This window comes from Lampris incognitus, chromosome 4 (genome assembly GCF_029633865.1).
Source record: "Lampris incognitus isolate fLamInc1 chromosome 4, fLamInc1.hap2, whole genome shotgun sequence".
Lineage (NCBI taxonomy): Eukaryota > Metazoa > Chordata > Actinopteri > Lampriformes > Lampridae > Lampris > Lampris incognitus.
In genome coordinates, this window is record NC_079214.1 from 34,051,688 (window position 1) to 34,068,839 (window position 17,152).

At 43.6% G+C, this 17,152-nt stretch overlaps 1 protein-coding gene across 1 annotated transcript in view; it reads left to right on the forward strand.

Moving 5' to 3' along the window:
* The window catches only part of LOC130112029 (SH3 and multiple ankyrin repeat domains protein 2-like), a 195,137-nt gene that overhangs the window by 51,081 nt on the left and 126,904 nt on the right, over window positions 1-17,152 (forward strand). Inside the window, exon 9 of the mRNA XM_056279335.1 lies at window positions 1,171-1,237. Within this exon, the coding sequence (XP_056135310.1) occupies window positions 1,171-1,237 (67 nt within the window). The remainder of the gene's footprint in view (window positions 1-1,170; window positions 1,238-17,152) is intronic.

The following is a 17,152-nucleotide window of genomic DNA, read 5'->3' on the forward strand; positions in this document are numbered from 1 at the left end:
CTCGCATCTCTCTCTCTCTCTCTCTCTCTCTCTCTCTCTCTCTCTCTCCTCTCTCTCTCTCTCTCTCTCTCTCTCTCTCTCTCTCTCCTCTCTCTTCTCTCTCTCCTCTCTCTTCTCTCTTTCTCTCCTCTCTCTCTCTCTTGTCTCTGTGTATCTGCAAATGTGTCAAGTTGCACGTGTGCTTTGGCCATATTATTGTGTACAACATGTTCTATAGTGCAGCTTGACTCATACACGTGTGTGTGTGTGTGTGTGTGTTTGTGTGTGTGCGTGCGTGCGTGCGTGCGTGCGTGTGTGTGTGTGTGTGTGTGTGTGTGTGTGTGTGTGTGTGTGTGTGAGAGAGAACAAGAGAGAATTAAGATTACTAGATTACAGACTACAGATGGTTAAAGCATGTTCGTTATATAAATTGGAACTTGAGGGAATCTTGTTTGAGATTACTTTGGCACTTGTGATTCAGTCATACGTACATGTGTCATTTATCTCTGCTACGCATGAATCACATGCATAGCAAATATATGCATGCAATCCGATCGGATTGCATGCATATATTGAAGGGATATAAAATGCAACATACTGTAAATACATTCATGGCTCGGTATCTTGCAATATCGAGAAACCTATGAGAAAAGCTTCTGACATCTTTGACCATTTATGGAAAGGTTGTGAGCATTTTGCATCACTGTTCAAAGATGCTGCCATGCAGTCTGCCAGAAGAGTGATTGATATTGTCCTTCAGGGCAGGAAAATGATGTGGGGGGAAAAAAACAACAATTAAGTTAATAGCCGGCAATCCATTGTTCCAAGTATTACTCACGGTGTGACATCAGAATATATATGGAAGTGGTCAGGGGGATTACTCTGAGTGGTCAAGGTAGTTTCAATGGTGGCATTGAATGAAATTGTCAATGATGATTGAATTCTGCATAAAAACTAATTTTCGAGGACAGACATCTTAGCTGTATGAGCTCTTTATTTTCAATCATACACACAAATCATTAGTTTATATCATAATCGATCTTCCTAAATGTATATTTACCATGTTTTTATTCTTGAAAATAAAGTCTTTCTGAATTGTCCTGATCTTCCCATCCTTTCGGTATGGACTGCCATCATCAAACCAGTTTGGACCAGTGCAATGAAAATCTCTCCTCTCCCTCCTCACAACAGGTGGCCATCATTGCTGGCAACTTTGAGCTCGCCGAGCTCGTAAAGAACCATAAAGAGACAGACGTAGGTGAGTAATGACACCACAACAACTCTTTTTCTCTCTTGTAGCATTCTGTCCATCCATTTCGTCCACCTCTCTATCCATCCGCTCATCCTTTCTAACAATTGAGGGTATTCCTGAATCGGCCTCGGGTTCCATTTCAAATCTGCTACGGGTTGATCCTCCGAAACAACGTCACAGTGTAATCCCCTGCAGGATTATTAGAGTCCCACCAAGTGGATGAAACTTTATGTTTATAGCAGGACAAACCTCAGGCCGATTAAGACTGGGACCAATGATCAATGCTGTTGTCAGCAGAGGGTTCTCAACATGGATGGGTTGCCCTGATTGATTGGTTTTCACATAAGACGTTTGCGGAGGGTGTTTGTGTTTTTCTGAGCTGGGTGTCGGTCGGCGTTGGTGTTGAGTTGAGTGACAGAGAAAGAGTTGATGTTCTGAATTATTGATTTTTTTTTCACCGTTTGTGATCGGGTACTTATAGTGATTTAAAAGGCTTTAGCAATGCCAAAGATGCTGTAAGATATTGTCATGGGGAATAAATGCCAAGGCCACTTTTTTTAACAGTTTGTAGATCTAGGGTTTGGTAAGTTTTTCCCTTCCTGCTGAGGCTGACATCGCTAAAAAAAAAAAAAAGTCAGTTCTTCAGGCTTGAACAGTGGCCTTTGCTGGTTGATATTGTCATATTCATGATGAATGCAATGTAAAATATCTGCATCATGATACTGTCAATTGACCAAGAGGGCAGATATATTTGATGCTAAAATTCATTGTGTGTGTGTGTGTGTGTGTGTGTGTGTGTGTGTGTGTGTGTGTGTGTGTGTGTGTGTGTGTGTGTGTGTGTGTGTGTGTGTGTGTGTGTGTGTGAGAGAGAGAGAGCGAGAGAGGGAGGGAGGGAGAGAGAGAGATTAATGATTTTCTAGCGGCTTGCCTTTTTCTCTTGGTACCACCTATTCCTTTTGTCTTTAGGGCATTCTTTTCTAACAGCATAAAGGCAAAAGTGTTATTTTGATAATTGCATTTTCTCCAGTCATTCTTTTTATCTGCCATTTATTTATTGATTTTTTTCATTCAATGTGCTTTTGTGGCTTTAAATCAGTTCAGAAGGTAAACTCGAATACATCAATATAGACTCTTAGAAGGCAGGTTGCAGCTTGGAATCATCTCTGGAAATCCAGGATCCCATCGAATCCAAAATACATCACTGTTTGAATGTCATGTTTTCAGATGAAACCAGATCACAAGAATCCATAATGATCCCCATTGGGGATGTTGGGTTGTCACAGCACATAGATAAGCATGGACAAGTAGACGATATATCAGCAGCAAATGGTTTCATCTGTAACATTAAAGAACATTAAATAGCTCCGATAACGACTGTCGTTGCTAACATCGAACACAAAAGAGCCATGGACATCTATAGCTCTGATAAACGACTCCAAAGAGGCTAAATTTCTGAGTTTCATCACCAGCCAGTCAGACTAGCTTGGTCTAGTCAGAAAGGCGTGAACTGAGGAAGCCTCTTGGATGAGAGGCGAAACGTCTTCACGAATATATACCAAGTCCAGTTGCACTTGATTCAATTCCTTTGGATAACCACGACCTGGATGAATGAGAACATTCACAGACATAAAGAGAGAAGATGTACCTTCACAGCTGACAAAACAAAACAAAAAAAGATTTCTTCAGATGCATGGACTTAGGTGGATTTGCTTACGTGCATCAGAGGCTGTTCCCACAACTGGAGGGCAATAGTATGAACATGTGTTCAGTCCTGTGCAGCAGTCCTCAGAGACACCAGTGACACCATCTTGGCTCCCCAGGTGGCGCTGCACTCCAATTCTGGGGGCCGGGTTCTTTTTCCTTTTTTTTATTTATTTTTTGTTCTGAAGCTGAAAGATAGTTTAGGGATTACAGGGGGGCTCACAGAAAATGAGAAAAGATAAACTGAGAAATAAACATACAAAGGAGGACAGAGGGAGATGAGGGAGCGAGGGAAATAAATACAGGGAGAAAGAAATCTAATCTAATCTAATCTGAAAAATGTAATCCTTCAATCGTTGCCCTCTCATGGCGCACCGCATACACGGGGCAGCCTCACGAGGCGCTGACCGGCGGAGAGCTGTACGAACCACCACAACAGCGAAGGATTACCCCTACACCACCTTACCACTATCAACATCTGCTCCCCCCCACCACCACCACCACCACATTTCCCATTCTCCTCTCTTATCACCACCAGTGCCCAAACCCCTGCAATGCTACACCCCACCTGCCACACCTGTACTGTGTGGTGACCCTCCACCCCTCCAATGGAATCTTGTCAAGTATTGTTTCATCAGCCGGTCCCGGACAACCTCCTGGCCTCTGCTCCACCTCCAAACGTTAGCAGGGATTAGCCAGATTCAGAGGGGCCCATGTATATAAACAGATGCCATTTTCCATTTTTTGGACCCCTTTCTTCCTCTTTCTTTGCCTCTTTTGCTCTCTGTACCTTTCCCTCTGCCTCTCTGCTTCTCTTCTGTTCTCTCCTTTCCTCTGTTCTCTCCTCTTCTCTCCTCTCCTTTATCTCTCCGCCAGTCTCTCTCCCTGTTTGTTAGGTGTAGTTAGTGTAGCATTTGGGATGGGACATCAATACTTCTGGATATCCCACTGGCCACCATGGGTTCAGCCTGCTGCCCTGCACAGAGAGGTGGGTCTCCCCTCAATCCCTTGACTTTATATGCCAGGGATTTGCTGTACACACACACACACACACACACACACACACACACACACACACACACACACACACACCACACACACCACACACACACACACAAATATAGACATACACGTTTGCACATGCACACACACACACACACACACACATACACAAATATACAGACATACAGCATACTCACACACCTGCTAAGTCTACCCCTTTGAGCACAAAACAGCTTCTGCTTGTGGTTCACCACTGGCCCCTGAGCCCTTTGTAGGAGTATGTGTGTTGATTATTTTGTTTAGGTGCATGTTTGATTATTAGGTGTGTGTGTGTGTGAATTATTAACTGAGAGCATTCACCCTGTGAATCCCTCTCTCTCTCTCTCTCTCTCTCTCTCTCTCTCTCTCTCTCTCTCTCTGTCTCTGTCTCTGTGTATCTGCAAATGTGTCAAGTTGCACGTGTGCTTTGGCCATATCATTGTGTACAACATGTTCTATAGTGCAACTTGACTCATACACGTGTGTGTGTGTGTGTGTGTGTCTGTGTGTGTGTGTGTGTGAGAGAGAGAGAGAGAGGGGAGGAGAGAGATTTAACGATTTTCTAGCGGCTTGCCTTTCTCTTGGTACCACCTATTCCTTTTTGTCTTTAGGGCATTCTTTTCTAACAGCATAAAGGCAAAAGTGTTATTTTGATAATTGCATTTTCCTCCAGTCATTCTCTCTCTCTCTCTCTCTCTCATCTCTCTCTCTCTCTCTCTCTCCTCTCTCTCTCTCTCTCTCTCTCTCTCTCTCTCTCTCTCTCTCTCTCTCTCTCTCTCTCCCTCTCCCTCTCCCTCCTATCACGCAACTCTTCAAGTCCCATAATCCTTTTTTTGTCGTGTCACAAGTACACTGGGTGACAATCCACAGTGAGCCTCCATCACGGGATCTCACCTCTCTCATATGTTTCTACATTAAAGAGAGCACACAGATTTAGGTGCCCAATGGTCTGATACTATTCACAAAAAAGACTGTAAAAATTCTGTGCATGGACTTTAATGCAAATGTCAATAGAAAAGCAAAACTTAAATCAGACAGTCACAGATTTAAGCCATCACAACAATCTCAACAATCTCAATCTCAGTCAAACAACTTTTTTTTGTTGTCAACAAGGAGCAAGAAATAATCCTGTTATTAAATTCTACAATACGACATTTAAGAAAATCATATGTTGAAAGACAGTGACTGCCACAGTACAGCTGCATGAGGGATGCAAGATGAATAGATATAAATACCTCATGGGGGGAGCCACATTGACTGTCATTGTACAGCATCATTATTTTATAATGGTGGTCATATAAATTTCATTGTGACACAGCATAAGCTCTTTACCAATCAAGGTATTTTTCATCTTCAAGCCCTATCAACTTATTTTACTCCCAGGCATTAAAGAGCTGTGGCTTATGAAGTCAAAACCCTTGACAGACTATAGCTAAATGCACAGTACTGGAATATATATCAGTCGCCATTGGATCTAAATACACTCATTGTCACTTAGAAAGGCGAACGGGGGGGGGGGGGTTAGACACTGAGGTAAAGTAGGACGGTGCGAATAGTGGAGTATGAATAGCATAGATGGGATAACTTCTGGAAGGGTGAGGCATGCACTCATGTGGCGTGTAGCTGCAGCTCCTCATGCAGTAAATGTGCAACTGCATGTGTTTGTACGTGGGTGTGTGTATGTGACCTATATAGACAATAGCAGAACATATAGAGGGAATAGCGTGCACGTACAAACACACATATGCACACAGATTTAGTACATGCTCGCATACACATGTACTCAACTACACAAATACACAATTGAGTGCATTCATCTTTCTAAGTGATTTGAATCTAGTTGTGTTATCATTTGGAGTGGAATCATCTCATCCACAGGCCAGTTACAATTGTCAGGTGACACCCCCCATGGTCCCCACCCCCCCTACTTACACACACACACACACACTCGTTTCACTATCCTTATGAGGACTCGTCATTGACTACTTTAATTTCCTAGCCCTTAACCCTAACCTTACCCACGCAAACTACATGCCTAACCCTAACCCTTACCCTAACCTTAACCTAACCCTAATTCTCACCTTAACCCTGAAACCAAGGCCTAATCCTAAAATAGACCCTTTTACTTGTGAGGACCTCTAAAATGTCCACACAAGGTAGGTGGTTTCTGGTTTTTCTATCCTAATGAGGACATTTGGTCCACATTAGGATAGTTAAACATGTACACACACACACCTACACATGCACACACCAAAAACAGACAGTTGCATAAATTACAAGAAATAATTCATTGCAAATGTTCTGTAACTGCAGCATGAGGGATAACTAGAGGTTATCCTTCATTTTAGAAGCTTTACTTACTCTTGTTCTATTGAATAGATTTTTCTTTGGTATAATGTAACCCAAGCAGCACGGTGGCACAGTGGTTAGCGCGGTCACACTTCACAGCAAGAAGGTCCTGGGTTCGAGCCCTAGGGTAGTCCAACCTTGGGGGTTGTCCCAGTTCGTCCTCTGTGTGGAGTTTGCATGTTCTCCCCGTGTCTGTGTGGGTTTCCTCCGGGGGCTCCGGTTTCCTCCCGCAGTCCAGAGACCTACAGGTCAGGTGAATCAGCCATACTAAATTGTCCCTAGGTGTGAATGTATGTGTGTGTGTGTGTGTGTGTCAGCCCTGTGATGGCCTGGCAGCCTGTCCAGGGTGTCTCCCCGCCTGCCGCCCAATGACTGCTGAGATAGGCTCCAGCATCCTCACGACCCTGAGAGCAGGATAAGCGGTTTGGATAATGGATGGATGGGTGGATGGATGGATAATGTAACCCCTAACAGCAACTCAACACTTGTTTTCACTTTTTCCCCTGTGAATATTGATTAACCAATGAATGCAACAACGGCAAAATGTGTTACATTGTGTCAAAAAAAACACCCATTTTTTCTCTTTAGATTATACCCTGCAGAGGAAGACAAACAAAAAGTACCGCAAAACAACTAGAGAAAAATAAACATATAGAGAGGAGATTATGTGTAATCAATGAGTATTTGAGTGCTCCTTTGACAGATAGAAGTACCTACTGGATTTTCTTTTCTTTCTCCATACTCACTAAGCCTATGTAAGAATGATTGGCAGATGGGTGTATTAAACCACCCACTGCTGGAGTGTGATAATCTGGCATGGTGTACATACACACACACACACACACACACAAACACACACACACAAGTGCTGATACGCATAACATTCACATGTACTTTCACTGTCATACCCATCTGTTTTCAGAAACTTTTTTCACATGGTGGATATTTCTGAATAGGAGAGCTTTAAATCTATTCACTGGGCTTCAATTTTCAGCTTGAAGACATGTTGTCATTCCTCCAGATGGTTTCTTTAATTCTGACGCCGGGTGGGGAAACCTCATTATTTATCCCTGTAATAATCTCATGCCGGTTTTTTTTTTTGTGGTTTTTTTTGAAAGAGGACCCGAGTGGGGACAGCTGTTCAGAACTTATGTTCTTGTGACACTTTCTGGATGTGACATAACTCACCCAGGCCACCTCCTCTTTCCCTGAACTGGGCCAGTGAAGTTGTCCACACTATGACCGTTCCTTCTCCCCTTCTGCCCCACTTTCCTGGGTCTGGGCCAGGTTGGTGTATCAGGGGAACCACTGAGGCAGTGATGCTATGCAGCATTATAAGCGGCAGATTTGTTAATATAGTTTTGTGTGGTCTTCTGAATCAGCAGACCATTTTGAAACCAGAACTGAATACAATTCAATTCCAGAGAGAGCCCATCGGAGTAAAATCCTACCAAAACTCTTGAATAATCTCTTCTAAGTGTGTGTGTGTGTGTGTATGTGTGTGGGTGCGTGGAAGTTGAGGACCTTCTCAACTTCCAATCTCTTCTGTCCACTTTCTCGCCCTCCCTTTCTGCTGCTACGGCTGCCTTCTATCACTCTAAAATCTTATCCTCTGCCTCTAATCCTAAGAAACTCTTTGAAACCTTTCTACACTTCTTCAACCCCCACCTCCTCCTCCTCCTACTTCCTCCCTTCTCCCTGATGACTTTGCGAACTTCTTTGACAAGAAGGTAAACGACATCAGATCCTCCTTTTCTCACCACTCGGTTAGTGCTGCTTGCACTGTCCCACCCTCTGCACCCTCCCTCACCTCTCCAAGTCCCACCCTATCCCACCTCAGTCCCACCTCGCTCCCCTCTTCCCCAACGAGGTCCTCAACCTCATCACATCCAGTCGCCCCACCACATGCTCCCTTGACCCGGTCCCCTCCCCTCTTCTTCAGTCTATAGCACCTGAACTCCATCACTTTCTAACCCACTTCATCAACACCTCCCTCCAGGCAGGATGCTTTCCATCTGCCTTCAAGACTGCTAGAGTCACCCCCCTTCTCAAAAAACCATCACTTAACCCCTCTGATGTCAAAAACTACAGACCGGTTTCCCTTCTACCCCTTCTATCCAAAACTTTCGAATGTGCTGTCTTTAATCAACTTTCTTTGTACCTCCACCAAAACAATCTCCTGGACCCCAACCAGTCTGGGTTCAGGGTGGGTCACTCAGCAGAGACAGCCCTCCTTGCAGTGACAGAATCGCTGCACTCTGAGAGTGCAAGCTCTCTCTCCTCTGTCCTGATACTCCTGGACCTGTCAGCTGCGTTCGTCACAGTGAACCACTAGATCCTTCTCTCTACCCTCGAGGGGCTGGGTGTCAAAGGCTTTGCGCTCTCAATGTTTGCATCCTACCTGACGGGTTGCTCCTACCAGGTGATATGGAGGGGATCTGTGTCGGAGCCTCGCAAACTGACTACAGGCGTTCCACAGGGTTCGGTTCTGGGTCCTCTCCTTTTCTCCCTGTACACGACATCCCTGGGTTCTGTTATTCGCTTGCATGACTTCTCTTACCATTGTTATGCCGATGACACCCAGCTGATCTTGTCCTTTCCTCCCTCTGACACACAAGTAGAGACACGCATTGCTGCCTGCTTGACTGACATCTCAGAGTGGATGGTGAAACACCACCTGAAGCTCAATCTGGACAAGACAGAGCTGATGTTCCTCCCGGGGAAAGGTTGCCTGCACTGAGACTGGCCATCACCATTGACAACACCGTGGTGATGCCAACTTGGACTGCGAGGAATCTGGATGTGATCCTGGATGACCAACTGTTTTTTGCTGCAAATGTTGCATCGGTTGCTCACTCCTGCAGATTTCTCCTCTATAACTTCAAGAGGATTCGCCCATTCCTCACCGACGAAATGGCACAGGTGCTCATCCAGGCTCTGGTCATCTCCCGGCTGGAATACAGCAACTCCCTCCTTGCTGGCGCCCCAGCATCAGCCATCAGACCTCTGGACCTTGTTCAGAAAGCTGCAGCTCGTCTGGTATTCAACCGCCCTAAGTTCTCCCACACAACTCCCCTTCTCATGTCCCTACACTGGCTCCCAGTAGCTGCTCGCATCCAGTTTAAGACTCTGGTGCTAGCCTACAGGGCAGTGAAAGGAACAGTGCCTTCCTATCTCCAGGCCATGGTCAAGTCCTACACCCCCGCCTGACCACTTCACTCTGCTGCCTCGGGACGCCTGGTTGCCCTATCGCTCAGTGGCCCCTGCTACCGATCAACCCGGTCGCGGCTCTTTTCTGTCCTGGCCCCACAGTTGTGGAATTAACTCCCCCCTGATGTCAGGACAGTGGAGTCACTGCCCATCTTTCAGTGCAAGTTGAAAACTCACCTCTTTAAGAACTACTACCCTGTTTCCTGTTCTTAGCACTTACTGTATTCACTCATTTTAAAAAACAAATCTCTTTCTCGCACTTTTACTTTAGCACTGTTTTGGCTCTTAGATGCTTGTTTAGATGCACTTATGGCCTCTGATGACTAGTAATTCTCCTGATTTCCTACATTAAATGCACTTATTGTAAGTCGCTTTGGATAAAAGCGTCAGCTAAATGACTGTAATGTAATGTAATGTGTTGAATGGAGTGGTACAAACCAAAGATCTTCAATGTAGGGGAACACAAATGTACCAGTCGACCAAACACAAATCTTTGCAGATTTCCAGATGAGGAGAATGGCTTTAGGGTTTCAAAACCTTTTCCTTGCACTACTTGTTATCATTGAAAGCATTATATGATGACAAATGGGAGACCATTATCAGTGTTATGCAAGCAAATGTCTGCTTAATGTCATTCAAGGTTATGTCCTGGTATGCATGGCATAATATTCTTTCTCACACTGTCTATTGTGACATTGGACACCAAAATAAAATCCCATCAAAGTAGAACATCATCTCTTTTCACGGGGAAAGAAGCAACAGCAATGTGAATCCAATCCAATCAGGGTTTGGAAAATACTCCCTCATTTGAATCTCTCATAGATATCAGCCAAGATCAGGTGAAACAATTGCATGTTGCTCCATGCTATTTCATTCAATAGGCCTGGGATAGATAACAATTAGACTGAATTGTGCCATTCATATCCACATAGAAATAAACTCTTGCATTGGGCGTCCTGGTGGCGTGGCAGTCTATTCTGTTGCCTATTAACACAGAGATTGCCGGTTCGAATCCCCGTGTTACCTCCGGCTTGGTTGGGCATCCCTACAGACACAAATGGCCGTGCCTGCGGATGGGAAGCTGGATGTGGGTATGTGTCCTGGTCACTGCACTAGCGCCTCCTCTGGTCAGTCGGTCAAGGGTGAGGCGGAACTGGGGGGAATAGCATGATACTCCCATGTGCTACACCCCCTTGGCGAAACTCCTCACTGTCAGGTGAAAAGAAGTGGCTGGCAACGCCACATGTATCAGAGAAGGCATATGGTAGTCTGCAGCCCTCCCCAGATCAGCAGAGGGGGTGGATCAGCAACCAAGATGGCTCGGAAGAGTGGGGTAATTGGCCAAGTACAACTGGGGAGAAAAAGGGGAAAAATCCAATAAAAAAACTCTCAATTAGACCCCCCCCTTTCTCTCTCTCTCTCTACATCTGCTTTTGTCCTGGAACATTCTCCCGATACTGGTATCTCCTGACCTGTGAAGCATGTTTTGCTTGGTTTTGGCAGTGTGGAAAGCCGAGGTTTGTCCGAACAGCTTTTGAGTTGCTCCCATCTACTCTGCTGTGAGTGGCTAACAGAATAGGCCTCCTCTGGTGTATAACGGAGTTTGTACAGTGCTGGAAGAACACAATTAAGAAGAACAAGGGAGGAATATGCCTCCCTCCCCACACTCTCTCTCTCTCTGTATTGCTCTCTCTCTCGCTCTCGCTCTCTCTCACTCTCTCTCACACACACACACACACACACACACAAATAAGATCTGTCATGCATGTACACACAAGGTCCAATCCCTTGGCAAAGGCATGTTGTCATGTCACATGTCAAGTGTGACATTTCATAGCAAGGGAAGAGCAAAAAAATGTGGCATATTATCCCTCTAGGCAAAGGCCAGCTTTATTAAATATTTGATTATACATAAAACGTCGTTTTTGTTTATTTTAAATCAACCAATGAGCAGAGAATAAATCCTCCAGCATTTACTTGGCAGTAAAGTAATAGGCAGTCAATGTTGTTCCAGGTCAAAAAAAATTTTTTTTTTCATTTTTAAAAAATGTAGGTAAATGGATGAATTATCATGAAACGCTGAGCTTCTAAGACTTTGTCATCAAGCTGTCGGCTGATATGATTCCATGAAAATGCATCCGATGGGCAGGAATCATCACTGTGTGCACTCTCGAAAGTATGCTTTCCTCTGCCAAGTCTGTTAATGGTGCATTAAGGAACAAGGAAAATTTCCTCTGTCAGAGAAAGAGAGGCTTTGTTCCCACTGATGTTGACTTTTTTTTTCAAGAACGCTTTGTGGTTGTTTTTTTTCATGTAAGTGTATTCACAAAACCATTCACACACATCAGCCGTTAAGTGTAACCAGTAACAGTAAACCACAGCAGTTTATGTCGTTGTGCAGCGTAATTATATTTGACTCTTAAGACTACAGTAGGAGTGCTGATATCCTTCATGCGGCAGCACAAGTCAGTAATGAAAAAACAGATGAATAGACGCAAATCCAAAAAAGCCTCTATTGTGTTCAAGCTTATCATAATTGCTTGTCAGCCATATGAATTGAATACCTGCCAAGGAGGTAAGCTTTGTTCATTCATGCAATTTACTCAGACATCCATGAAGTTTTGATCTACCAGTGGTTGGACCACAGCACTTTGTGTTTGTGTGTAACCAAGTGTGGGTGTGTGTGTGTGTGTGTGTGTGTGTGTGTGTGTGTGTGTGTGTGTGTGTGTGTGTGCGCGCGCGCACGCGCGTGTTTGTTCGTTTGTTTGTGTGTGCGTGTGCGCGCACATGCTTGCATATGTGTGCTCATGTATGTGTGTGTGTATGCATGTTTTAATCTTTTATTTAACCGGGAAAGGTTTGCACACACAGTCTCTCCATATTTGACGTGTACCAAACAATCACACCTGGAAGCTTCCACTGCAATACAACTGAATGAGCTCCAGGTAAAGTGCCACACTTCAATAGTTGGAATTGGGGGAGCAGAGAGCATTTTAACCGCACAAAATTTTTAAGACAGCCCCGGGATTCAAATCTACAATGTTCTGGTCACAAGCCCATTCTATTTGTATTTTCAGTGAACTCCTAATATCATTTACCATAGACAATAGGCTAGGCTGTCAAAATATAACAGCTGAAGAATTCCTGGAGTTTCCTACAGGCAGTTTCACCAATTTGATGAAATACTTGGGCACAGTATGCAAATGCATGAGACAGAAATCTGCTGCCATCACTGAATTATTGCATAGTTTATGACAACATATGTTTTGAGTGTAGCCATCTGGTATGTTGCTCATGGTGGGGGGTCATTTCCTGAATGAACTCGTGTCGGCACACCAGAATGCTTTATTGTTGTAGAAGATAGGGAGAGCGAGAGAGAGAGAAGCAGGAACGAGCAAGCAAGAAACCAAGCTTCCCCAAGCCTTTGTCAGGCAAGGCGATGTGTAAGCAGATGGTTCCCGCCTTAGCCCGGCAAGAAATCAAACAACATCAAAGCTTGAAAACAAAGCAGGAAGTGAGCGTACATTACATCATACAGCAGGCAGATGCACTCAGTGGCAAGTAAAAGGAGCCATTAATGATGCATGGCACCATCCTCTTCTTTAGGTTGCTTGGCAACAGCGTGGATTTGTTTTTAGAAGGGGCCGCTTACTCGTCCGCCATTCATTCAAACCACCTCCTCCTCTTCCTGACCTCAACGGCTGTGTCGGCATCAAGTCCCAGAAAGTGCAGCTTCCCAAAGCTGAGCAGGGAAATGTCTGGAATCCTGTCCACCTTCTGCTCTACCTCAACTTCACTGTCAACCATGACTGTTTCATCCTCTCTGCGCAACTGATTTCCCTTTCTTCCAACCAGGGTACATCACTTGTGTAAGAGAATTAAATTGCTCATTTGAACTTAGTTGGATGTGCTGGCCGCTATTTTATTTCATTACATGAGCAAAATTTTGGCAACACATCTGTCCATTAAGCTGGCAGCGTACCTTTAGTTGAATGGCTGATCTCCATCCGTTTCAATTACTTGTTTCAGAATTAGCTTGGTTGTGACAGCTGTTGTTGATGCATGCACCCTGAATCTCCAAGTGAGAGACAATTGCCATCAAAATGAATATTAAATGGTTTTATTGAGAGCAACAGGAGCTAATAACTGTCAAACATGAAGCAGAGGGTATTTAACCCCACATAAATTGGGGAAATCACATTTGTACAACTCAAAGGAAATGATCCCATTTTGATGTGGCCACTTGACAGGGCTTAAAAACTGACATCTCCACACATTTGGTATTCAAATGAAATGTCTTTGCTAGATTTATCTATATCTACCATTTACCAATATTTAGCTTTGTCCTTTTCCACACCAAATAGATAAAGAAAAACATACATGCATACATTTATCTTCAAACTACTCTAACAACACAAAATCCTACCAAACAAGTGCCTATTGTTCATTTAGAATGCATGAAGTTAGAAAAACTTTACTGGCTTCATTCCCAAAGGTTATGGTTGATAGGTCAAGTCAAGTTTATTTATACAGCCCAAAATCACAAGGTCATCCCAAAGGGCTTTACGATCAGTACAATATACAAGAACAGACTACAATAGATGACATACGGCATAGATCTTAAATTAGAAAAAAAATACAGCTTTAAACGTTCTCTGATGGTTTCATATGCCCTGAAGATAGACTGCTACTCCTGCTGTCCAGTCATACTGATCAATTTTAGGTCAGCCGCTTGCATAGACTGGATTGAACACTCGCCACCATACTCACCTCAGCTATGTGCTCTGCCTGTCATCAATATAGATGCATCTTAAACACATTGTTTTATTCATAAATTTGCACATCATTACAATAAGAACCTATAATTTGATTAATGTATAATTCCAAAATGGGGGACTGCTCGGAGCTTTGCACCCCCCTGACAAGCTGTTATGGGGGGCCCCAACTGTGATGCATCTAACTTAGGACACGATCATGATGTCTATATAAAGAGGCCCTTATTGCTTAGAGCTGCATTAAAATAATCCCCTTAGAGGTACTCCTGCTTACAACAATTCAACAAGTGTATATATATATATATATATGTGTGTGTGTGTGTGTGTGTGTGTGTGTGTGTGTGTGTGTGTGTGTGTATGTGTGTGTATATGTATATGTGTATTTATATGTATATATGCTAATTATAATAATAAATCAAACATATAGCACTTTTCTAACATTCAAAGTCGCTTTACAATAAATGGGGTGAAACAAGACAACAGATAAACATAACACACATACAGGGGTGGATGGGAAGGGGGGGTTATGAGAGGGAGAAGTGGCATCCACACATGACGCCAGCAGTACTCTCTGACTTAAACAGAGACTAGAAGGTAAGAAAAACAAAATACAACAGCATTGTAGACATTGATTTTCTGTAGGGGTTTACTCCCGTAACCTATTCCTCTCCCGAGGTTTCCACTAGGCAGTGGCACTATTTAACCCATAGTTGGAGGTTGGTTTGTGGGCATCAGGGAATATCCACACACCGGTGGGCCTGCGTACCGCATGTCTAGGGGCCAGACCTCCTCCGAGTCTCTTGTAGTTCAGCCAGGGTCCAAGGTGTACCCAGTTACCGTGTGTCGCCACGAGGAGGCACTACATAGGGCTTGCTGTTGGAGAGGCTATGTACTGGCTGGGAGAGACTTACGCACTCAGCTGTCCTGTTTGTATTTCTGCTAGCCAGCGGTGAAGGTTGAGAGTGAGACGTGACAGACACAGAATACTACACCAACACACTAGACGCTTCACAACAACCCCACTTCTTACACAAGAATGTTGACTGCTGGGATAGACTCCAGCATCCCCACAACCCTGCATAAGGATAAACGGTCGCTTATCCTTACACAGGGTTGCCGCACACACACACACACACACACACACACATATATATATATATATATATATATATATATATATATATATATATATATGATTTTTTTGTACTGCTACTTATAGCTTGTACTGCTATGTGTTAAAGTTTTTTTCCTACATCTATCTTAATACATACATTCCGCTCCTCATTTGTTGAGCACTTTATCTACACCATTGATGGTTTCAGAAAGAAGGGTGCTATATATATATATCAACACAGATACAGGAAAAAAGATTTATATACATACATACATACATACATACATACATACATACATACATACATACATACATACACACACATATATACATACACATATATACATATACTATATATACATATACATATACACATATACTATATATATACACTACCGTTCAAAAGTTTGGGATCACATTGAAATGTCCATATTTTTGAAGGAAAAGCACTGTACTTTTCAATGAAGATAACTTTAAACTAGTCTTAACTTTAAAGAAATACACTCTATACATTGCTAATGTGGTAAATGACTATTCTAGCTGCAAATGTCTGGTTTTTGGTGCAATATCTACATAGGTGTATAGAGGCCCATTTCAAGCAACTATCACTCCAGTGTTCTAATGGTACAATGTGTTTGCTCATTGGCTCAGATGGCTAATTGATGATTAGAAAACCCTTGTGCAATCATGTTCACACATCTGAAAACAGTTTAGCTCGTTACAGAAGCTACAAAACTGACCTTCCTTTGAGCAGATTGAGTTTCTGGAGCATCACATTTGTGGGGTCAATTAAACGCTCAAAATGGCCAGAAAAAGAGAACTTTCATCTGAAACTCGACAGTCTATTCTTGTTCTTAGAAATGAAGGCTATTCCATGCGAGAAGTTGCTAAGAAATTGAAGATTTCCTACACCGGTGTGTACTACTCCCTTCAGAGGACAGCACAAACAGGCTCTAACCAGAGTAGAAAAAGAAGTGGGAGGCCGCGTTGCACAACTGAGCAAGAAGATAAGTACATTAGAGTCTCTAGTTTGAGAAACAGACGCCTCACAGGTCCCCAACTGGCATCTTCATTAAATAGTACCCGCAAAACACCAGTGTCAACATCTACAGTGAAGAGGCGGCTGCGGGATTCTGGGCTTCAGGGCAGAGTGGCAAAGAAAAAGCCATATCTGAGACTGACCAATAAAAGAAAAAGATTAAGATGGGCAAAAGAACACAGACATTGGACAGAGGAAGACTGGAAAAAAGTGTTGTGGACGGATGAATCCAAGTTTGAGGTGTTTGGATCACAAAGAAGAACGTTTGTGAGACGCAGAACAAATGAAAAGATGCTGGAAGAATGCCTGATGCCATCTGTTAAGCATGGTGGAGGTAATGTGATGGTCTGGGGTTGCTTTGGTGCTGGTAAGGTGGGAGATTTGTACAGGGTAAAAGGGATTCTGAATAAGGAAGGCTATCACTCCATTTTGCAACGCCATGCCATACCCAGTGGACAGCGCTTGATTGGAGCCAATTTCATCCTACAACAGGACAATGACCCTAAACACACCTCCAAATTGTGCAAGAACTATTTAGAGCAGAAGAAGGCAGCTGGTATTCTATCAGTAATGGAGTGGCCAGCGCAGTCACCAGATCTGAACCCCATTGAGCTGTTGTGGGAGCAGCTTGACCGTATGATACGCAAGAAGTGCCCATCCAACCAATCCAACTTGTGGGAGCTGCTTCTGGA